General features: G+C 41.5%; 1 protein-coding gene across 2 annotated transcripts in view; it reads left to right on the forward strand.

Annotated features, from left to right (window-relative positions):
- The window catches only part of CDHR1 (cadherin related family member 1), an 85,952-nt gene extending 76,805 nt beyond the window's left edge, over nucleotides 1-9,147 (forward strand). For both annotated transcript variants that reach the window (XM_061634312.1, XM_061634313.1), the window contains one exon: nucleotides 7,399-9,147. In XM_061634312.1, coding sequence (XP_061490296.1) covers nucleotides 7,399-7,920 — 522 coding nt within the window. In that variant the 3' untranslated portion in view covers nucleotides 7,921-9,147. The remainder of the gene's footprint in view (nucleotides 1-7,398) is intronic.
- The last annotated feature ends 10,756 nt before the right edge of the window (nucleotides 9,148-19,903 follow it).

The raw sequence follows: 19,903 nt of genomic DNA on the forward strand, positions 1-19,903 counted from the left end.
CACCAAGGCTCCCCCAAATGTGAGCTTTCTACTCTCCTCTACTAAGAGAGATGTAGCAGCTATTGCCTGAATGCATTCTGGCCAACCTCTGGATACTGGATCCAACAACTTGGATAGGTATGCAACTGGTTGTTTCTGTCCACCCCATGTTTGGGTCAGGACTCCTAAGGCAGCCCCTCCTTCTACTGTTACAAACAGGTGGAATGGTTTGTCTAATGAGGGTAATGCTAATACTGGAGCTTGTATTAGGCTTTGTTTAAGTTGTTCTATAAGGTCTTTTTCTTTCTGTGTCCATTTTAGCACATTAGGTTCCTCTTCGAGGAGTTTAGCATATAACCCTTTAGTTTTCTGGGCATAGGCTTCTATCCATAACCGACAATATCCAGTCAAGCCTAGGAACTTTCCTAGTTCCTTCTTGGTTTTGGGTAATCCTAAAGTTACTATTCCCTCAATCCTTTCAGGATTGATTCTTCTCTTCCCTTTACTAATTAAATGTCCTAAATATCTAACTTCTGACTCTACATACTGAAGTTTGTTTTTGGATACCCTCAATCCTTGTTGCCCCAGGAAATCCAGCAGTTGGTTAGAGGCTTCTATTACTGATTCTTTCTTTTTCCCCGAAATCAAGAGGTTGTCAACATACTGTAACAGCGTCACTTCTGGGGATACTATGAATTGTTCCAGGACCTGTTCCAGGACCTGTCCAAACAAATTTGGACTTTCTGTGAACCTTTGTGGGAGGACTTTCCACCTATATTGCTGTTTTCACCCTGTATAGGGATTTTCCCATTCAAAAGCGAACATATCCCTACTTTCTTTTGCCAGTGGGCAAGCCCAAAAGGCATCCTTTAAGTCAATCACACTAAACCACTTGTGATCATGAGGGATTTTTCTAAGAAGTGTATAAGGGTTTGGGACCACAGGGTAGCGTACTTCGACCACCTTATTCAGTAGCCTCAAATCTTGGACCAGTCTCCACGTCCCATCTGGTTTTCTCACTGGTAACACAGGTGTATTAAAGGGAGACATACAGGGTTCAAGTAATCCATCCTTGATTAGAGTCTCTATTACTGGTTGCAACCCCTTTTGTCCTTCTAAAGAAATAGCATATTGTTTCTGTTGTACTGGGTCTTCGTTTGGTTTAAGTTTTATTTTTAGGGGGGGAATCTTTAAACCTCCCCAGTTTCCCTCTCTGACCCATACTATTGGGTCAATTCTTTCCTCCTGTTCCTGTGTCAAAATAGCCAGTTATTTTCTGTATTCCACTTGTGGCTATAATCTGTTTGTCTTGGATTTCCAAATTTATTGCCAATTCTATCGATAAATCTCTTCCTAATAGATTACTTCCTATTTCGGGTATATAGAGTAGTTGTCCCTTGACCCCTAGTTGGTCTGTTTCCACCTGTGTTTCTTCAAATATTGACACTTCAAATGCTTCTCCCTTTACTCCTGATACGGACAACTTGTGATTTGTCAAATTCATTCCTTTAGGGATAAAATTTAAAGATGACCTGGCAGCTCCTGTGTCTATTAGGAACACCACCTCCTCTCCTCAAGGTCCCACCTTAATATTTATCAAGGGTTCCCGATGGGACCCAACCTTAGGGAACCCCTGACCTCCCTATTGTTCATCAAAGGCCATTAGTGATGTTATATTCTCCTCTTTCTTCCATTCAGGACATTCTTGTTTGAAATGTCCTATTTTCCCACACTTATAACATCCTGCCTGTGGGCCTGTCCATTTTGGATTGGGCTTAAAATTACGATCCTGTCCCCTGCCTCTTCCCCTATTCAATCCACCTCGTCCTCTACCTCTGAATCTGTCTACCTCATTCTTTTTCTTCACCACCTGTTCTACCTTGGCCACCATTATTTTTGTCTTCTGTTTCTGTTTTTCTTCCTCCCTTTTTACAAACACCTTCTGTGCTTCCGTCAATCATTCTTCCATTGGTTTTTCGCTCCACCCATCCAATTTTTGAACATTACTTTTTATATCTGGCCACGCCTTGGTTACAAATTGTACCTTTAAGAGACCCTGTGCAACAGGGTCTTCTGGATTCATGCCTGAGTATTTTCTCATCTGATCTCTTAGTCTTTGTAAAAACACTGAGGGGTTTTCCTCTTTTTCCTGTTGTGTTTCAAAAGCTTTACTAAAATTTTGTGATTTTGGGGCAGCTTCTTTAATTCCCTTTTGTATCAAGTCTCTCAAGTCCCTCTATGTTCTTCATTGTTGTTGTTCCAACCTGGATCAATATTTGGGAATTTTTGTTTGGCTGTTTGTACCCCTACACCAGGAGGATGTTCTCTTTCCCACACCCTCATTACGGCTCTCCTAATCATAGCTCTCTCCTCTCCTGAGAACAAAATATTCATGATAGACATCATTTCTCCCCATGTATAGAAACTTGGTCCCAGGAATTGATCCAATTGTTCTGCTAATCCTGTGGGGTCTTCAATGAGAGATTTCATTTCCTTTTTAAAGGTTCTCACCTCTGTACTGGTAAGTGGAGCACTCACATATCCAATACCATTATTTCCCATAGGAAGTTCCCAAAGAGGAAACAAATTTGTTTTTGCCTCCTTCAATAATGTGGTGAAAGGGAAGTTTGCAACATCTTTCATACATTGTTCTAGTTCTTTTTTTAGTCTTGGGTATAGTGGACTAAAGGGTGGTGAGGGAGCATAGGGGACTACAGGGGGGCTTGAGAGGACTGTTAATCCAACTGGTGTAGAACTGGAGGGGACTGTTAATTCAACTGGTGTATTGTTTTCAGACCTATTTGGAGCCTGCAACTCAGTTAGGTCAATTAAGTCTTGTCCTGGCAGTTCCCTCAACTCCGGGTCTATGTGATAGGGAGGTGGTGGGAGATATTGTATAGGATCCCAAGATGGACTTTCATCCTTCTTTGTTTCCTTTGTTTTTTTATCTTGTGTCTTATTGGTCTGTTGCGTGGTCTGATTCTTATTTCCTGTAATTTTTAAGGGGTATAGGGTCCCACTTATATTTCCCTTCCAACATGATGCATAATCTGATTCTTCCTGTGAAAATGGTTCTTTATTGTTCACAAACCAATTTAAACGTTGACAAAGCCAACCCTCAAAGGCCCCAAATTTAGGCCAAAATATGCCCGGGGGTTGTAAGGGTTGATTTGGCCACTCAAAACAACAATATTTAATCATCTTTTTCTTGTCTTTGTTTTTTGTACAAGATGCATCCTTCCAGACTCTCAACATTACCCCCAAGGGACTTTCAGGAGGTATATTAATCATCTCCTTATCTTGAATACTACTCATCTTAGTATTCTTATTTCCTATCCTGCCCTTTGGTCAGATCTTCCTTTCAATCCTCCTTTTCGCTTCGTCCTTCTCCAGCTGTATTCCTTGCGGAATAAACGGAACCGTGAATCCGGACTCCACACTCACTTCATGTTCAAAACATGTCTCAATCACTCTCATTCAGATCTGACACCCCCACAGGATTCCCGACCACCAAGATAATACTTACACAAATTTCCAGTGTTTTCTTACCTTGGTCCGTGCACAGAGTTGCCTGGTCTCTTTCACATATGTGCCTACAGTCCCTTTTTCCCGCTGATTCACAAGGCTTGGTGTACTAATTGGGTCCTGGGATTTCTGTCAGTTGGAGAGACCAGAGAGTCCCCTGCCGCCATGTAGGACTGTTGTAAAAGGACAACGGGACACGTCTCCCTATGGCGCGACTGGGACCACCGGTCAACCCAATGAAGTCATCCCGGATGAGCCCCCAATTGTTAGAAACAACGGTTCTTTAAGAGACCCACAACGAAACCATTAGTGAAGCAGCAATTAAAGTTTATTATACGTTCTTGCAAGAGCGGGTGTCCACAAAGTAGGCACACCCAAGAGACATTGGTACAGTTCTTTTATCCTAAAGCCCGTCGCTTCGTTCCCTCCCCTGTTTCCTCATTGGTTGAGTACTTCAGGGTTTACAGCCTATCCGTGCCGCCTATTCATGTCACAGGAAGTCCTGCCTCTGTTTACATCTCCCACTACTCATATTTTAGCTCCCCCATACTCATATTTATTATTACCCATATTTGGTATATCTCCCTCCCCTGTTCCCAACCGATAGAGCAGAACCTAGCCACAAGCTGCTTTTGCTACACCCGTTTCCTGGTATTTATGTCTACATAGCTTTAGCTAAGCTTATGTTCCTTGCTCACTAACCACATCCTTACCCCTCCCAAACAACACCCAACGTTTGCAAAAAGTCACACATTTACACATTTTAAACACCCTGCAAAAGCAACACATTTTATACATATCACAATAGCACTTCAGATTGTGCTCAGAAATGGACCAGGGCAGTTCTTTAAGCACTAGTAAAATATGTTCCAAATGACTGATCACAGTTAGTAGTCTAGCAGCTGCATTTTAGACCACACTGCAGTTTCTGGACACTCTTCAAAGCCAGCCCCTTTACAACACATTGCAGTACTCTGGTAACATGGAATTTACCAGAGCATGGATGACTATAGCCAGGAAATCTCTGTGTAGGAAAGGCTGCAATTTGTGTAATAATGTAGATATTTAAAAACATGGAGGACAGGATGGAACTTTTTGGAACTCCATTTCCCAGTCATCTGATCTTACAGTTTATCTTACTGCTATGTGTAGAAAGTGTAGATGTCATGGGGCTGGGGCAGTTGTCCTTATCATCACATTTCAAATCAGCCCCCCACCAATTTAGGATCAAAACCACTGAATCGCCATACTATCAATTTCCAACCTAGACAGCCTATCCGAAAGGTTACCTTGGCTGATTGAATCAAAAGCCACTGAGAGTTCCAGGAGAATTAGAAGTGTCTCCCTTCCCATATCTTTCCAAGCTAGGATATCCATCAGGGTGACAAAGGCAGATTTTTAAAAAGGTATCTGAGATAGTGGCCATCACTATATATTATGGTAGTGAAATAGGAGACCTTATGACCCAAAAGGAATGATGCACTCAACTGCTATCTTGTTTCAAAGGTCCTCACAATGTGGTCCAGGCCATCTGCGTACACTGTTAGCATGCCAATGATCTGTAATCGTAATGCTGTGTGGGAATTGACCGCTGCATGCAGCTAGAGGTTTTTATATGAGATGTCAGCTGTACTGAACACATACCTGTGTGTTTTATTCACTGCCTCATCTCATTTGCATTTGACATAAGAATACTTATAATGTGTCATGATGCACAGTGATGTTGAAGAAATGGGCGTCATCTTAAGTGTATCTAATGATGAACTCTGTGCAGAGTCACCTGTGTGCTTACTGGATAGTCAAGCTTGTAAAAGATTATTCAGGCAGCTCAAGAGAGCACGCATTAATTGTAGCCTACCCCAGAAATCCCAGGAAGACTATATTCTGTGCCATTCTAAATCAATGGATGGATCTTCTCATTGACCAGGATTGTAGCACAGTCAGTCTCTAAGGCTGGAATCCTGCACACAATTACCTCTGTGTAGTATCTCCTTCCTGCTGTGCTACTAACATTAAGACAGCTGGCAGGAAGCAAGAAAGGAGGCAGAAAGCACTTAATACCCTGCTGGAAAGGAAGAATGTAACAAAGTTCAGCAATCTGGTACCTCATGATTCAGTGAGGAAATCACCGAAGGCAGTAGTAGCAGCCCCCACAATTAACAGTCAGTAGGAAGCCCCTAGATTGGCCAAGCCTAATATAAATAATGGGATCCTGGCTTTCTGCCTTTACCAGTTCAAGAGTACAATACCTCCTGCCTAGTTCAAGCTCCATCTGCCAGCCTCAGGCCTCAGGAACTCTGAGCTAAAGAATATCTGCTTCATATTTAGATATAGGCATAACCACACCACTCTTACGCTGATGGTATGCTTACATGCACACATATTAGAGCATAGCTACAGTAATAACAACAATTAACACCTGTGGTTGCATACTTCCATTCTCCAGTTATCTAATGTTACTATTTATGGTACTGCTATGTGTAACTCCAGGCACTCCTTCATCCTTATTACCTGGGCAGTTTTTTAGCTTCTAAAACTGGTCTTTTAGCCACCAATTTGTTTATGATTTTATCCACTCCTTTTATCTGTGCTTATGTTGACTGTGTCTGGTTTTTAAATTTTATTATTGTATCACACCCTGGTATTGATGAAGGGTGGGTTAAAAATATTTAATGCTTGCATTTCCCCATCACCTCTTTTGTTGCTGTTAATGTCCTGGCACATCAAGTAGCTCCTCTCAATGCTACATTTTAAAGTAGGGAGAGTCATAGTTTCTTGTATGACAATGGTTCATGGGTTGATCAGTTTTCTCATTTTTGACATTTTCAGATCAAAGCAAGGGTAAAATCCTATATTTTAGGCCTCAAGAAACATCCATGGACAATATTTGGGATTTGCATGAGTGGCGTCCTTTCCACCATTTCTGTAACCATGGTGATCTCCACCATCATGTACTGGAAAAGTGTGAAAAGATCCAGACTTCATCCTCAGGGCAAAATCAGGAAAATTGTACGGGGACCACCACGGTGCTCTGTGTGCTAAGCTGCTAAATGAACTTTTCATTCATTTGTCCTTAATATGCCATACAGAGAGACTACATTACCTCTTAATTTAACTTTTGGATTTTTTAACAAAGAGAAACACATCCATGCAGAGCCTGTCTCTTCAACTTAGATTCATTACCTCATAGTGTTGGAGTGGTTTGTTTTGTTTTTGTAATGTCTGTAAAAGAGTACTTGAAAACAGAACATGCACAGTGTATGCCATTTAAAAACTGATTTGACAGCCTCAACATGTTTTCAGTTACAGCAATAGTTAAGAAAATCTTGTTACTAATATTTGCTCTGAAAACATTGTTTTGCTTTTGGGAGATTCTAAAATAAAATGTAAAGCATAATGAACACATTTAAGGTATGTCTGTACACTGAAATTATCTCAGTTTGATACTCATTTTAACTGTGATTACTTCCCCCGAAGAATCCTAAGGAATTGTAGTTTATGCGTGTTAAGAATTCTCCATTAGAGATCTCTAGCCCCTTCTAACAGAACTACAATTTCCAGGGTTCCACAACCCTGTTTGTTGTATAGGTGTGCTGTTGACTGCACATCCCGGTGGTTTTGTTTCCACTTGCAATTAACAGGCACTAGAGTACTTCATAGGAATTATCCAAAACTTCAGCATCCTGGGTGAAACGCTCCACTATTTAATTACTACAACACTGTACGGATTGCCTTTAGCCTTTGTAGTATTAAATCTGAATTTCAAATGCCAAATTGGAAATGGATTGGTGGTATTGGTCAACCCTGCTTGTCACATATTTTGGGCAAATGAAAGTGAAGTCTCTGTCTGTGCCCCAGAGTAAGTCACTATGTTCTTTTTGTACTCTTTTACAGACTCTTCACAAAGGGCCTATGGCTGCCTTTTTGATGCAAACAAAAGATAACCCCATGAAAGCCCTAGGAGTGCTAACTGGTGTCATGGGGGTGATGGTGGTGATCACCATCTTGATCTCTACTGCCATGTTCTGGCGCAATAAAAGATCCAACAAAATCATGCCATTGCGGCAGATCATTAAAAAAAGACAGAACTATCAGCCCAGGATGATCAGGATGGAGTGGCTGAAATTCAAGAGATCCAGCAGTGCTGCTGAGAAGTTTACCATTCAAGAGGATGCCAAAAGCCTACAAAATGAGAATAGCAATAACAACTTACAGGTGCGACCTCGACCACCCAGTGCTCCAGACCTACCTCCAACCCCAGCAATCAAGAGTAATGCCCCTGAATGGAGAGTGCCCACAGTATCAGGATCCTTGAGCCCCAAGAAAAAGGGCCCTATCTGCACATCCCACAATGCCCTGGTGTCAGAGCTCAAGCAGAGGTTTGAAATGAGAAATGCAGCAAACCCTCACATTTAATGTATTCTAAAGCCTGCATATGGAGTGTATGTGTGCCATTCCAGGTACATGGTGTGATTTGTTATTTGCATTTTGTACCAATTTCCCATCTCCCCTCATGCTAAAAACACTCAGTATTTCACAACCATTTGCATGGGTTGCATGCTGGTACTTAGCCTATTGCCCTGTATAATTGTTGTGGTAGTGTGATGCAGGTTTGTTACTATTTTTTATCCAGATCGCTCATGCAAAGACTGCTTTTGTGCTACAATTTGCAAGATGCCTATTCTGTATCTAGCCAATGCTTTTTAGTAATTTCCAGTGATCTTTCTTAAAGCTGTGTTTGAAATATTTAAAAAAGTTTGTTCGCATACCAGAGGCCTCAAGGAGTAGCCAGGTAAGCCTAACAAGCCCTGAGGTTGTCCCATGCCACCCTCTGAAATTTGTAGGCCCAGGGGCCATCTCAGAAATTGTTTAACCTTAGAAATTGGTCTGCCCCAGCCATAAGTTGTGAATCAAGCCAAAAATTTACTTGGGCCAGAATCTGGCAATATGCCTAATCAAATTGATGTCAAGCAGCAGATTAATGTGCCCCAATATGATATGCAATTGATCCAACCTCCCCAAGATAAATTCTTGGGTGCAGAAGAGAGGACAGATGACTCTGAAGAGCTATCATTTCTAGAACGTGCAGGTAATGCATAATACAGCAGCAGTTCCATCTGATGGTCTGCACCTATGGCAAATAAACCAAAGTTTGTTGTGACAAAAGAAAGGGCAATTGCAAGTACAGAGACAGCATCACAGGTAGGGATGCACAGTGGTACAGTTAAATAATTTTAGACTTTGGACTGAATGGTCTTCCAGCCCGCCCACCCCCTCTCTATATGATGACATGCACTTTTTCCAGATGTGGTAAGCCAGCCCTGCTGCACTGGGGGCGGAGGGAATCTGTTCATTCTACTGAGTGGAGCCCAAGGCATCTTCCTCCAAACTCTTGTTCTGACAGCACCACTAGGAGTGTGCAAGTACATCTGTATACATCCTAAAAGGAATTCAGGCTTTGTGTATGTTCCAAGCAAAGACACTGTAGCCCCTGCCTCTTCATGGTATCTGTCCATGAAGTATGCAGGCAAGTAGTAACACAGGGAACAGAAATGGACAAGGAGACTAGCAAAGCTGGGCAGAACTGGGAGGATATCTTGATTTCAAGGCAAATTTCTTCTGAGAAAGTACACTTAGGATCCCAACAACATTGTAGGTTTTGTTTGTTTTTGCAATAGCTTGTGAAGCATGTTCTAGGTCTTGCGCTTCCTCAAAAGTGACTGGCCTGGCCTTGTTTTGTAAAGTTTGTTTCATTTTACACAACTCTTTCCTGATTTGATTGGAGTACAGTTGCAAACCTGAGGAGGAGGAATGCTGATAAAAAAGATGGACTTATTCCTTGCTCTCAAATGCAGCTGGGTATCAGTTCTAAAGGATGGGGGAAGAGGTTGTTTCAGAATGAATGATACACTGAATGAAATGGGGCCCATTTATGTCATTTTCTATTCATTGCCAGCTGAAAACATTGAGGAATTTGTGGAATATGAATGGAGCACACTTTTTGTTACTCCCATTCATTACTCATTCATGCCATCCAAGGGTGGTAGGATTTACCTTCTCTGGCTAGCAGCAGAGGTGCTCTTGGTGCCTGCCTCCCAGCAGGCACCATTTTCTTTTCCCCAAATGCCCTGGGACTTGGATCATTCTTGAAGGGGAGATGGCAGCCACTGAAAACAAAAATGGGCTCCCAGCGGGACTATCACTGGCAGCTGTGTGCAGAGCAACTTGCAATTCTTGTGTCCTCACTGTTCATTGCTGCTGCCATTTTTCTTTTGCACCTTTCCAGCAAAATGTGGCTTTTGTGAGATATTAATGATGGGGGTAGTGATTAACAAAGAGTAACCTGGGTTGATCTGCCAAGCAAACCTTGCCTGCCTCTCTCAGCACAGCCTACTTAACAAACATAGGCAGGTCCAGGGGAAGGGACAGAGGATAACAAAAAGTCTGAAAACTATAACCAGAATATTCTGCAGTGCAACCATGACCATATTTTAGGAAAACGTATCTTAGTTCCATCCACTTAATATGAACTGTCTTCGTAAGATGTATAAGCAGCTTTTGCTTCATTTGGGGTGATATTTCTGAGCAGGCAGAAAGTTACAGTGCTTAACTTCTAGAAAGAGAGGTCCTGTCACTCAAATCTTCCCAGAGGTCACATCCTTTGACCTGGAAGTCTCCCCTTTAATCCTAGTTGTGTAGGAGAGGCAGACTCCAGTTACTTGGCGTAAGATAAAGGTGGGGAACCTCAGGCTTGGGGGCCAAATAAGGCCCTCTAAAGTTCTCTTTCTGGTCCTTCCCACACCACACCTCCTTCCTAACCACACTCCCTCTTCTCAGGCCACACCCTTCACCTTCTCTGCTTTGCCATGCTTGGGTGTTTTGCCTGGCTAGCATGTTCCTTTAGCACTGAGAATGCCTCTCGCTTGCTTGGATGGAGGATAGAGAGGGATGAGTGAGTGAATAGAAACTCACATACTGTACAAATGTAAAATTTACGTTTGTTGTTCAGCCCAATTTTGCCTCTGCCCCCCCCCCATATGTGGCCCTTAGAAGGTTTCCCAGAAGGGAGTGCAGCCCTCGGACTGAAAAATATTCCCCACCCTGGGAATCAAAAGTACACTCTGCACATTCTCAGAGGTGCTCCCAGGTTTGTTATCACTCCACATGGTCCAGGGTCATGTTCTGGCATTCTAAATAGCTTCCTGGGTCGACCCTGCAGAAACCCTGGCTCAGACGAAGCCCTACAAAACTAAATAGTGCATGAATAATGCTGTATACACACAGTATTATTGTCAAAGAAAATGGTACATTGACCCACACACAGTATTATTGAGCGTAGACTTGTTTCTGTCTGATATGCCTCACTGCACCAAACCAGTGATGTAAAACATTTGACTGTGGAGTAGGAAATCAAGTGTGGTGTCTGTATAAAAGGCAGAATTGCTCCCTTCATACCTGCAAAACAGTTTACAGCATTATGAGCATCCTAACCACTGAAGGTTTAAACTGCCCAGGTTTATGAGAATTTGAAGAGAAAAGCTGAAGGTGTTACAGAGAAAGAGGATGAAAATTCCATCTTGTATGGTGTAGTTATACAGGAAACATCAGAAATGTTTACCTTGGAGTAGAACTGTGCAAAGAAAAGTGTGAATAAGAGACAGAGAGGAAGAAAGAGGTCACTTGCAACCCTGCTGCATTTTGACGCATAGCACAATTTGGGTGAACTTCTGACCTGATGTCATTGAAGGGATGTAGTTAGCAGTACCCCTTAAAATGGTAGTCACTATATCATTAAATACATGGTGTAGATAATGTCAGGCTTGCAAACTGTATTCTGACAACCAAGTGATTGGGGGGGTTGTATTGTTTTTATTGAATCCTCCTTCATTTTGCCCAGAGTGACTGGCCCACAGGTGAGTCATGACACAGAAGCAACACAGGCCATGAGGAAAGCACAACTTTCTAGATATTATGACCTACCTGTGGCTATAATAGCAACATATACTAAGCACCTTTACCAATGCAACCAGAAGACTTAGGGAAGCCTAGATCTGTGTCATCTAGACTGGTTTGTAGATCTTCAGTGGTGGTCCTAACATGATTTCTTACTAGTTTGAAGTGAAAGTTGCCATCAAAGCAAAATTTAATGGTGATGTTACAGGTTCATGTTTGGGAAATAAAATTAGGATGTTTGAAGGAGGTAATATAGATATATAGTTTGCCCAGAGTAGGAACAGCCAATGTAGTGCCCTCCAGATGTTACTGGACTCCAACTCCCATCAGTCCTGGCCAGCTGACCAATAGTCAAAGATGATAGGACTTGTGGCCCAGCAACATCCAGTGGCCACCATCCTGGTTACCCCTGAACCAAACTAACAAAATGTTACTCCATTTCATTTGCTCAGTTTCAGTCCTGAGAAGATTGTGCGCACACACACGCACCTCATTTCCATTTCTTGAAAAAACATCCATCAGATGTATTGCACAGTCCTGCTCTGGAGTACAGTTCTACCAAAGAGTCAGATCTCCACGAATAACCATAGGATCACAGAATGGCCTGAAGGCATATGAAACAGTGCTACTGCTGAAGTTTATCAGGTCCAGCTATGTAAATAGCCTGGACAGAAGACCTCCTAGGATCTGTATGTGAATTGTTTTGAGTTCTTCAGATGAAGTGCTGTGTGTATGTGTCATAAATAACTAGAGAAAGAAGCACAATTCTTGTGTGTATTACACCCAGAGGTGCACATGCATGTAAAGAAGTGATTTGTAAGTCATGTAATATCTTTCTTTTGTTTCAGAAACTATTTAAACAAATACTTCTTAAGGTACCAAAAGCTTCTAACAATTGTTTGTACGGTTGTTTTCTTTTCATAATATTTTATTGCCAGTGTTTTTAATGTGACAAGGGTCAAATAACTCTAGAGTTGCCATCTGTTCATAATTTATATTTTAAATTTTGGAAATATCTGTCCAGATGATTAGAAAACTTATTATAGGCACAGAAGGTGTCCATATATTTTTGTGAAGTCAACATTTTCAGCCCAAACAAGCTTTAATCAGTTCCACATTCCATTTTTAAATGCTCTGTTTGAAGAAGGAAAGGGAAGTTTCTGGCAACACAAAAAACAATCAGTACATTGTACCAATTTTCAGAGGGGTACCCATGTTAGTCTTTAGTAAAATCAAAAGAGTCCTGTGGCACCTTAAAGACTAGCTTATATTATTATAGCATATATGCCACAATAAAATGTGCTTAAGGTGCAGCAAGACTCTTTGTTGATTTTACATTTAACGAATGCAGTATAGCTACCATCCTATACCCAGTTTCCTGAGAGTAAAGCCCACTGAACGCAATGGAGTTTATCTTTGAGTAGACATATAGGATTGCACTGTGCACGTGTTCTTTTTATTTAGCTGCCTTCTCTGGAAACCTTGACGTTACAATGGAGTTGTAACCTTGGAGTTACAATGACCATTAGGCACTGGTGACTTCCCCCCTCCCCATGTCTCTAATAATATAAAATAATTGTATCAATCTAACAAAAGACAATAATGATTCTGTGGTCAGAACAACCCCACCCCCATGCCACTCATTTATCTCATAAATGATTTTGCAGTTGGAACCAGAAATAGGTGAGATAACAAACAATGGGTCAAACTAGGGCTACATTAATTTATCCTAAGGTTAATCTGCAGTGGGAACTAACTCAGACTTGCACTATCACTGCCTATGGTGAGTCTGCCCCCATCTTGGGTCACACCTGTTAAGATGCAAAGGGAAGCCTTCCAGAACCACCCCCTCCTGGGCCCCCACAGATTAGCCTCAAAGGTGCACTGTACCCCACCCACGGGCCCCACAGCCCTAAGCTGGAAGTTGTCAGCCTCAAAGGTGCCTCGGGGTGTACACACAATTCCCCCGTTTAGTGCACCCTCCTGCCAGAAATGTGACCAAAACAACCTATTTAATGAACACCACACATTAACCATCTCCCTCAGGCAAATAGTGCAGAGTAGGCCAAAAAACTGTTCACAAGGCCAATGCATGAACAGGCAAAAAAAAAAAAAGAATCCTACCCAGACCTAAGGAATTGGAGGACTGAGTCTGCACTATAACCAAAGGAAAGTAAGTGGATGCTAGAAATGGAAAGAGATTGGAGTTGAGGTGGAGTGGGATTAAATATTCCCTGTAGCTCCTTGCCAGTGTGAGTGTGCATGCATTTGCACACCACACTCAAAGGGCTTCACTGCACTGACAGAATGGGCAGTGAAACCCAATCTCACTGTTTTTTTCCTGTATAGGAGATCCAGAGCTGCTATTACCCACTGACATTAAGAATGGCCGGACTGTCCATAATTTTGCAGGTGAAAAGGTGGCAACCCTAAGTAATGTGTTTTTTAAAAAACCTTACACTGTAGACTTAATACCAGTATAGGTGTCAAAATAATTAAGGGAAACCTGTTTTTCTTTTACACAATGCAACCTTTTCCCCATTGAATACAGTTACTATGTACTACATAAACTGTGTTCCGAATGTTTTTGTTAATAAAACCTATAAAATGCACTTGCTACCTTATTTTGATGTTCTGGTCCCTGTGATTCCTTATATTCAATACTGTGAGTGTTCTAGACCAGAAAAGTTTTGGTCAAGGCCATCCAAGATTCTGCTAAAAGTCTGCAACCCAAGAACTGACTGGTTACTGTAAATCAATATGCGAAATCCTGCTCCCGTCCACTCCACCACTGGCCAAGATGTCTTGGCCCTCATTACCTTTAGGATTCCTAGGCCACACTGAGGAATGGGTGAACTGAAAATTTTGGTTTCTCTCAGTTTCTCAGTTTCTTCCAGTCTTTAAGTTTAGTTCTCCACATTTCCATATCAGTTTGCAATTTTTAAAAAAGTCCTCATGAAAATTCATCAGCATGTTAGTGCAAGTTTCTCCTCATGTATTCATTTTTGTATGCAGTTTTGCCTGATGTACACATTTTCACAAGCAGTTTTTCCCTAATATAATGCATTTTGTATGTTATTTTCACTAATATATACAATTTTGGGCACCCTTTACCTTTGCATGTGGATTTTTGTGCACATTCCCTGGCTGGGGAGCTGCCCTGCAAAATTTAGAGAAGTGCAAAGTCTGCAAGTTTGGCTGTGCTGCAGTCCATATTCTGTTCTGGAAAGTGTGGATTAGATAGATTTGCCTTCAAATGCAAACTGAATCAAATTCTTCCCCCAGCCCTAGCCTACAATACAGCCTTCCTTTCTTTAAGCTCCATCGTGTTTCTACAGAACCCCTTCTTTCATTAGTAATTCCTTCCACAATACTGTTTCTCCTCTGCTGTTTCCCTCAGCCCTCTTTCTCCTCCACCCATCCTTGCCTCACAGTCATTTTTCAGTCCATCATATCCTTTCTTCTGTCACCTTGCCTCTGGGGCTCTCTGTCTTTCAGTGACCTTATTGCCTGAGATCTTTATCCTTGGCCTGATCTACAAAAATTTCCCCTGTTCCTAGGCCCTGTGTAAGGTTTTCATCCCAAACAGACAACTTTCCCTACAGAAGCTGAAAACCTTGTGGCGGTTTTGAGCAGCTGGAATGATTAGTGATATACCAGCCCAGCCCGTTGGTCTTAGGGATTTCACTGCCACAGCACAAATACGGTAAGACAAATGTTCCACAGGCATATGCATGCAAAAATAAAATGTGCATACATCTGCTTGTTTTAAATTATTTATTTGGTTCCTGAGATTCACTCTTTCAAATAATTTGTAATTATTTTTTCATGAGTGACGGAAAGGGGGAAACGGAAAGAAGGAAGGACTTAAAAATCAGAACGAGATGAAGTCTAGAGTTAGAGGGAGAGAGAAATAGAAATCAAGGAATAGGAGCAAATACCTTTGCACAGCACTTAAACCACACCCTCTGACCACTAGAAACACTGCCCCTCTCTAGTTCTGAGCTTTCCAGATAAATTGCCCACAAATGTTTCTATACATCTGCGAATGAGGACTTGAAACTTGATTTTAACAAAATCCAGCCTGACAATGCCAAATTACACCAGATGCCAGACACATGAAACACTTATACAAGTAACCAATTCATGTGTTACCCTGATGACATTGTTGCCAGCCACCTGTGGCTTGATCCATGTGGATATGGTTAGCTGCTTGTGTGAAACAACATCAACATAGTTCAAGTGACATTTTAGCGCCATGAGTGAAAGCCGTCATTTTCAGCTAGATTTGCTCATGCTAAGTTTAGCCTGACCCATATGGGCATCTCTCTGTCACACAGGCAGCTGCTCTGGACCCTCATCGGCAGCCTTGATACCAGGATACCATGTGAATTGGCCCTTTTCATATAGCTTAGACAACCCCTGAATTCTCTTTGCTGTTTCACTAGCTGTCACCCTTATCTGCCATTGCTATGATTTTCAATTTTCATGGGTGTGTCATTATATCAAAATAGCGATTGTATATGTCAAAAAATAAGGCAATATGTGATCTGCTGTCATAGTATTCTGCATTTCCATACCCTGATTCCTCTTCATTAGCTGCTACTATCAGAGGGCAGGAAAATGAAGAGTGTTGTGACATCTGGATATGAATAAGTTGTGCTGGGCGCTATGGAGGTGGAAATAGATACATGGCTGCCACTTTAAACAGAAGCCATGTTTTCACTACAACATCTAATTTGGACCTCAGTTTCAGCCTAATTGTAGTCAGAGGGCTATATATGCTTCTCATCCCCCCCCCACTATCTTGGACAACTCTGCCTCAGTGGGAATGAGGAGGGACTAGCCTTGAGGTGCCTGAGGAACAAATCTAGGTAATTAGAGTCAGACCCAAGAAATACCCCCTGGCAAGCCCATTCCAGTTTACAGAGCTAAGAACATAGGAAGTACCCTGCTGGTTCGGGCTAAAAGCCCATCTAGTCCAGCATTCTGTTCTCCCACTAGCCAACCAGATGCCTATGAGAAGCCACAACGAGGACATGAGCACAATACCAGCAACTGGTACTCAGAGGCATACTGCATCTGATACTAAAGGTAATGTAAAGCCATCATGACTAGTAGCCCATGATAGCCTCATCCTCCATGGGTTTGTCTAAGTGGCAGGGGTGACAACATCAAACGGGTTAGAGGTCCCATTTCAAGGCAGGGCTCACATACTCATATTTTTTCTCAAAAAGCAAATGTTCATTTCACCTGACAAACTTGACAAATGATCCATTCAACTTCCATTAAACACAAAAGTTTGTTTTTTAAAAAATTGTCTGCAGCCCTGATATCTATGTATTCTTATTTCTCCCACTCTACTTTCCTGCTTGTACCATTTTCTCAGGAACCAATGCCATAGAACTTTCAAGCTATCATGAAGGGGCTACATTTTTCCAAAAGATGCTTCATGACAGGAGCACTTCACGTTTGCAAACTACAGTGGAGCATGCAAACTAAAAGCTGCATCATCTTTTCCTCCTTTTGGATCTCTTTAATAGGGGTCCTCAACTCACCAACTGCTCTTCTTAACTAAGGCCATTCTCCAATATACATCCCTGGTGTCATTTGAAGCATTGCCATGTTAAGATTTTCAATTTATTGTGGTGTGTGTTTCCCCCGACATCCTCTGAATGTACATGTAAAATGAATAAATGTATCACAACAAACACAGAAGCATTTGGAAACCCATTTGTTTAATTTTAAAACATGGGTTTACAGCTAACAACTTCTTACTGTAATATATATTTTTGATATTCAACACAATCATATTTAAGGATTAGGAAATTAATTTGTGGAAATATTAGAGCAGCAAATGTCATTGTTAGAGGAACAAGGAAATCCTTTAGGTTATCGCTCTAGAAGCTCTGGAATATGAAACTTAGCTGAGCTTATGAATGTGGTGTAGTGGACACTGTTGCACGTGGACTGGGGAGACCTGTGTTCAAATCTCTACTTGGTTGTGAACCTTGTTCAATGTCATTGGACCAGCGACAGTCACTCAGTTTAACCTACCTCACAGAGTTACTGCAGGGGCTGTTTTGAAGAAGGATGAGATATACAAATTGTTTTTAAAAGTAACAATGTTTCTACATAATTTTTTGAAGAGCCTATTCATAAAATATTAAAATATGAATGTTTCAGGTTCTAGTTCAAAGTTAAGATCAGTAGATAGTGTAGTTCTCATGAATGAAGGTATACAACTATGTTAAAACTTGCTTCCCATGACAGCTGAGACAGCAGTGGCAGAGGTGGGGGGGGGATAAAAGGGAGAAAGAAAACTTACATCAGTTGATGAACAGATGGGCATGGTTTGGGGAAAATGGCCTCACAGGCCAAATTGGACTCTCTAATGGGCCAAGCTTGGCCTGTGGGCTGGAGGCTGCCCCCCCCCGATATACATTGGAGTGAGGGTGGGGGTTGCACACATTTAAAAGAGAATAGCTTCAACACCCATTATGATGAACAAGTGCCATGTTTCAGACTGTTCTGGTGACTCTTCATTTACTGATTATTATTTTTTGACTGGTTTCTATTTTGTATTTTAATTGCATTTATTGTAAATTGCTTTGAGTGTCCCAGACAGAAAAGACACAAATAAATCTTAGAGATCGGTTCTGCAGAAGATGGATTGTATTTTTTTTCCCTTATGCCTATTACTTTTTTTAACATTTGGGGATAAAAGTTTATTGGGCAGGTTATAAAGGTTATGACATGGGAGATGCAAGAAGAGTCTTCAGATTTATTTATTGTTACTTTCATGGAGCATGTGAGTGCATTCGTGCCTGCAAAACTGATAGGAAAAGTGATGGGGAGAGCGGTGCTCTGCCCTTTCTGTTTGGGCAATACATCTGTTGATTTTATTTTTCCTCCATAGCTGCTTTTCGCCATGAAGAGGCAAAGGTATGTGGACCTGGCATCTCCCCCTGCCCCAATGGGCACTGGATTTTGACCTGTGCGGACAATGAAGAATCCTCATTGTGAGCAGTGTGTATATTGCATGATTGGGTGTGTGCATGTGCACATGCACATTTTTTTTCTAAACACCACCAACAAAACACACAACCCAGAACTGATCAAAAAAAAAAAAAGCATCACTTCATTTTAGTAACGAAGAGGCTTTTCTGTGCTTTAAGGTTTGTTATCTAACTTGGCTTTAGCTAAAACAATATTGGCTGTTTGTGCTGCTTATGAAATTACTACTGCAAGTCTCACTAGAAGGCTCAAATAAACGTATCTAGTTAAAAATGGTTGACTCTGACCAGCAAGGGAGATCTATAGGGACCTAAGAAAAACTCTGATGAATCCAACCAAGCATCCTAGCCAATATTCTGCACCTAGCCAGATGCTGCAAGGAAGCACACATATAAGGCATGAAGGCAAGACCCCTCTCACTTTGTACTGGTATTCAGGAGTGTACTACCTCTGAAGATATCCTCTCTTCCATGTATTTGACTATTCCTCCTCTGAAGCTGTCTATAAGATTCATGAGTGGAAGAGAGGCTTCCTGATGTGGTGCTGATGTGGATGTGCATTCCCCTGCAATACTCATCAAGTCCCATTGCAATAAGAACATTAAAAAAGCCTGCTGGATCAAGCCAGTGGCCCAACTAGTCCAGCATCCTGTTCACACAGTGGCCAAGATGGATGCCTCTTTTAATGCTGATAGAGATGCACATCTACTTCCAGAACCAATAGCTGTTACACAGAACTAGAGCACGTTGGGGCTGATGTGATAAAAAAAAAAAGTACAATGTATTTTAAGAAAACTATTTTGTTTACATTTCTGTTACTGCTTTGGTCTTACACTGTGATGCCTTTCAGAGTTATTCCTATGCAAAACAGTTCTTAATCTGAACTAGAGTTTTTCCCTATTTTGCTCGTTTTAAAAGCCTTTAGACAAAGGTCCTTGTTTTACTAACACCATTGGTAAGATCCCATTTTCAGGTCCCATTTCTGAACTTTCCCAATCAATTTCTTTCAAACAACAACAAGCAAGCAAACAGTTACAATAGGGAAAAGAGGTGTGGTGAGGTCCCAAAACAGTTTAGTAATCTAAATTACAGGTGCACCTCTATAAATGCCCTCTGAGTGTATATGGATAGTTCATACTTCTATGATTGTTCTATAAGCAATACAATTCCATCCATCTATTCCCTGCTTTATAAACTCTAAATCACAGCCAGTTCACTCGAGAGGCATAATGTTCCTGTTGGAATGTGTGCCTTGTGCATTCCTCTCTTGCCTACCAATAACCTTGTCCACTGTAGGTTTTGGTGGTTCCATACATTCTGTTGTGTATGCTTGTTGCATGTTGACTTTGATGTAGCACACACCTACCATCCATCAGTCTTCCTATATTTATCTTCCTCTTACCTAAGATGGAATTGTGCTTGGAGATCGG

Source organism: Rhineura floridana, chromosome 7 (genome assembly GCF_030035675.1).
Source record: "Rhineura floridana isolate rRhiFlo1 chromosome 7, rRhiFlo1.hap2, whole genome shotgun sequence".
Lineage (NCBI taxonomy): Eukaryota > Metazoa > Chordata > Lepidosauria > Squamata > Rhineuridae > Rhineura > Rhineura floridana.